The 4,586-nt window shown below is 30.6% G+C and overlaps 1 protein-coding gene across 1 annotated transcript; it reads right to left on the bottom strand.

Moving 5' to 3' along the window:
• Positions 1 to 507: 507 nt before the first annotated feature.
• On the bottom strand, positions 508 to 3,139 carry LOC135127347 (uncharacterized). Its single transcript, XM_064053792.1, has 8 exons — positions 2,994 to 3,139; positions 2,712 to 2,937; positions 2,223 to 2,653; positions 1,948 to 2,025; positions 1,776 to 1,875; positions 1,563 to 1,721; positions 1,460 to 1,501; positions 508 to 582 (listed from the first exon to the last, which is right to left on the bottom strand). The coding sequence occupies exons 1-8, from the start codon at positions 3,137 to 3,139 to the stop codon at positions 508 to 510; spliced, it is 1,257 nt and encodes a 418-aa protein (XP_063909862.1).
• Between the last annotated feature and the right edge of the window lie 1,447 nt (positions 3,140 to 4,586).

A 4,586-nucleotide genomic window follows, 5' to 3' on the forward strand; every position in this document is an offset into this window, starting at 1 on the left:
CAAGAAAGTTCTTTTTTAAGTTTATTAAACTGTTACAAAGTTGCTTTCGGATACATTTAGGTTTTTACGCTGTTTTATATTACATCTGTGTTGCATACAGTACAAACTAATTTCATTGTATTATTTTTTCTAGTTTACTTTAAAACTAATATTGAGTAGACTAGTGTAAATTATATGAGATAGTCTGTTTTAAACCGAAACTTTTTATTTTTATTTTATGCATATTTACTTTGACTTGCAATGTCACTTTTAATTATATCATACTTGCAATGCTTACGCATCGTAAACCTCGGAAGCACGAATCACTCTTTGTTATAAAAGATTAATTTTGGCCACCTCGATGCAGTGGTGCTCGTAGTTGACTCTACTGGGGGGTCAGTTATGTATATTTATATAAATGCAAACCTTCTATAAACCTACCTTCTATTTTTAAAGGGTCTTAAATTTCAGTTCAATTCTTCTTTTTTTGTGCTTGAAAAATGTTCTGTTAGAATTATAACTTCTCTTTTATCTTTCCTCCTCTCCTTCAGATTTTCCGTTCATTACTATCGTACCGTCTGTAGCTCTAACCCAGTAGTTGTTCTAGATTTTTCAAAACACTCAATCAATCGAGACCTTTAAAAATTTCGTCGAGCAGGTTTATAGTCGTAGTCTTAGAGGAATTAATAAAACCAACGTATATTAAACCATTATTTATTGTATACAGTAAAGAAAAAATATCTTCACTAAAATCTTGAACTGAAGCCGTCAAATAGTATAAAATGTTATTTGTTGATTGAGATTATGTTATCTTTTTGATTTTCTTCGTTTTTATGCAGAATTTAATTAACACTGATAATAGTTAATAATGGATCTATTTTATCAAATTTCATCGATTATCCCAATGGGTAGTCTTGTAGTCTGCGGCTGAATGCGATAATGCGAATTCTGTAATTCTGATTGCAGTTCACTAATCTTGGATGAGACGCGGTCATTGACCACATTGCTTCTTATGGGGCTATGCTTGACTCTGTCTGTTTTAAGCGAAGTTTGCTATAAATTTATGTCACTCCCACTCAAAGGAAACGTATAATACTTTGCGTGAGGTCAATATTTAAAATTGACCCAACCAACCACGAATGAGAATGGTTGTTGTGTTGTTGAATTCTTTGTTCATGTAATGGTATTTATACGAATACACAACTGACAAATGTAATTTTGCCAAAAATATTTTATTCAGTGTTTAAATTAATATTTTATTTATTGTTATTACCTAAAAATGACCCAAAGCTCCCGTCATTAGATCTGTAACTCAGTTAACAGAAAGAAAACAACAAGATGGATGCGTAAATATTTCCATATACTTTATATTTACTGAAAGAATCAAAATAAGTTATTAAAAGTTAAATAGTTTATCTGTTGTTATTATTATTAATAAGTAATAATAAGATATAAACTATTTGACCGCCAGTTTTCTTACCGAATTCAAATACGTATAAAAAGTCAAGACAGTTTTACAAATCTGAAATAACAACCAAGTTACAAATACGTCATTTTTTAGATAAATTCGGTGAAAAACTTACTAAAACATAAGTTTTCAAATTCATGTCAAACATTCCATATCCACTGAAAACTATAACTTTCTGAGATCTTGCGATAACCAGCGTCAAACATTTCCTAAATTGCAATTTATTTATCTCATGCCATTTCGAATTGTATACAGACTTGGCCGTTTTTTGAGCCTGAAAGAAATCTATTTATTATAAATTATATAATATATAATAAATGAAACTTACTGTATCTGCTATAATTTCCAAAGGAATACAGTAAAAACCAGTCTCAGTAATAATTGTGACAAAATATATCGCAAATTTCACTCTGTTGGTCCAAGCACCTCTAGAATAGATATTTATAAATTGTGCTACGTTACTTTAAAAATCTTACGGCTGCATAAAAATGAAAACTGACACTGAAGCAGACGCTATTGCTATTACAAACTGAAGCAGAAAAACTCCTCGAAAAATCGAATTCAGCTGATTACAGTAACTGAAAAATAAACAGAACTTATAGTTATTTATATATCGACCAACAAATTAACTACATCTGCTGTCAACATAAACTATATAAATGTGAAAAAATGTGTTCTGTCGTGTTTACACATTAATGATGATTTATACATTTGAAACTAGAATGTAATGTTGAAAATAACCCACCTTATTAAAAAGTTGTGATAATTTACTAACTTTTCCAGTTCTCCCCAGATCTTGTGATCGGAGGTATCTCTAAAAATGTTTTGAAATCTGTGACCCAGCAACTTAAACTGTACAACCACTGATGTTCCCAGCGAACAAAAAAGACAGTCCGTTCCTGGAACGCAAATGACACACACACAGGATAAATACCAGAGAAGTGCAGCTAAATAAGGAAACGATCCTGAAGGAACGTAGCAGCTTGTAGGCAAAAACCCGGTCGTAAAAGGCTGGAGATCGAAAAATACAGCAGCCATTATCGACATCGTGAAATAAAAACGAATAACGTTTTTGATAATGTTAAGAATTTTTGAATATTCTTGGCGTTTTTCGAAGTCAGCAATTTTCCAAAATTGTGACTTTTTCTCCAACAAGCTGATGAGGATTTTTCGGTGGACGTGTAAATTTAGAACTTTGCAAATTATCTACAAAACAATTATTTTATTATGGTATTATGAGTTTACAAAGTATCTATGGACTTACGTGTGTCATTAGTATACAAGTTTGCAAACACTCAGCCATGAAGAACAAGTCATTGTTGTACGACAACAGAATTCCTATTATTGCTAAAGTTGTGTACAGGCAACAGATCAACATATTTATAAGAGAGAGAAGAATAGCCCACTTGGAATTAAAAAACGGATGAAAACAAACGTACCACAGGATTTTAACTGAGTCTGCAGATATGTCATCTGGCTCTACGAGATTCCTAAAAAATGCCAAAAATAATAACAATTGTTTAAAAAATACACATTTATGACTTACATATTTCGCAGTTGATAACACAAATAAGCATCTGAGTTCTGTGGCCACGCACGGCCGTAATGCAACTGATTGCAAACTAATAAAATTTTCTTTTTATAGACTTTTAGTAAATTTTTTATTGAGAAGGGTGAAACTAGGATCTTCATCACAGGGAATGTGTAATTATGGTCTTTACTGTAAATCTATTAAGTGTAAATTTCGATGTATTCAAAACCTTTGATGTAAATTTAATTCGGTTCGCCTTTAATTAGGAGTGAGGTCTTCTCGAAAGTAAAAAATGACGCAATATTAAATAATTTCAGGGAAGTGTATCAATTAGTTCGGTACAAGGGATCTAAAAACATGTTTGAAAGTGTCTAACTACAATATTTATGTTAAGGAAGTTGAAATCAATTTGTTGAACTCTGTATACACTTATTAAAATTGTGTTTTTATCTGGTTTTACTCACAGGTAAGTTTTTCTACGATATTAATTTATACAGGCGAAAGATCTGTGATAAATCTTTATTATTAATATTAGACGTAATCTAGGGGCTAGTTATACTGTCATTGCACATGTTATATCCATTCTTTAAAACAACAAATTGAACAGAAAAAAATTGACGTTACGAAAAATTAAGTTGAAAAATAAAATGCAACTTTTTTTTAAATATTTTATTTTATGCATTGCAAATTGTGCTGTAACACAGATTTAAAGCTACTTTGTGTACTACACACAATACAAGGATGTTGATTAATATGTGTTATTTAATATTGTCAAGTTATTATTTGGTCGGACGTAACTGTTAACAGACTAAACGTGTCGTCGACTTTGCCTCATTAACTAAAAATTTTAAAGTTTTGAAAGTGATGAATTGTCAGAATTTGTATTATTTCATTGCCATTTTTCTTGCCGAGTTTAGGTATGTGTAGAAACTGAATATTGTTTTGCAAATCTGAAACACGAAGATCTTTTATAAGGGCAAATAATGTTGTTAATAAAGTCTTACTAAAACATATGTGTTGAGATTTATGTTGATCAGTCCATAGCCGCTGAACACAAAAGGTTTCTGTGCTCACTCATAGTAAGAGTTAAACATTTCTTGAAAGAGATCTTATCTATTTCATACCATTTCGAATCGTAGAGAACGTTGTCTAGTTTGAGGGCCTGTAAAAATATAATTTTTGGAGGTTGAAATCAACAAGAAAATTTCTTTAGTTAAGTTTCGAAAGTGGTTAAGAATTGGATTAAAAAAAATTGTTTTTAAAAAAGTTGACTAAAAATTCACAAAAAATCTGGGATATACACTGACCGACAAAAAAACTGGCCACCCTGAAATATTTTGCAAAACCAAACTTTAAAAATTATTAATTTAACTAGTGACCGTTATTTTATTAAAGAACTATTAACTATTGACAAGACAAACAAACGCAGAATTAAATTTAATTTAAAAAAATAGCAGAAACAGAGCGACAATTTGTAAGAGTTAACGGCATTGTTTTCGCGTGAAAACGTTTATTAACTGTCAAACTTATAGACAAATGATGAAAAACACTGTTTACAACGACAGCCTCCTTTATTGTTTTAATTAAGAAAATATCGTACTTGGTCTG

The sequence above is a fragment of the Zophobas morio genome, unplaced genomic scaffold (genome assembly GCF_036711695.1).
Source record: "Zophobas morio isolate AGI-343-1 ecotype UQ-CSIRO unplaced genomic scaffold, CSIRO_AGI_Zmor_V1 ptg000011l, whole genome shotgun sequence".
Classification (NCBI taxonomy): domain Eukaryota; kingdom Metazoa; phylum Arthropoda; class Insecta; order Coleoptera; family Tenebrionidae; genus Zophobas; species Zophobas morio.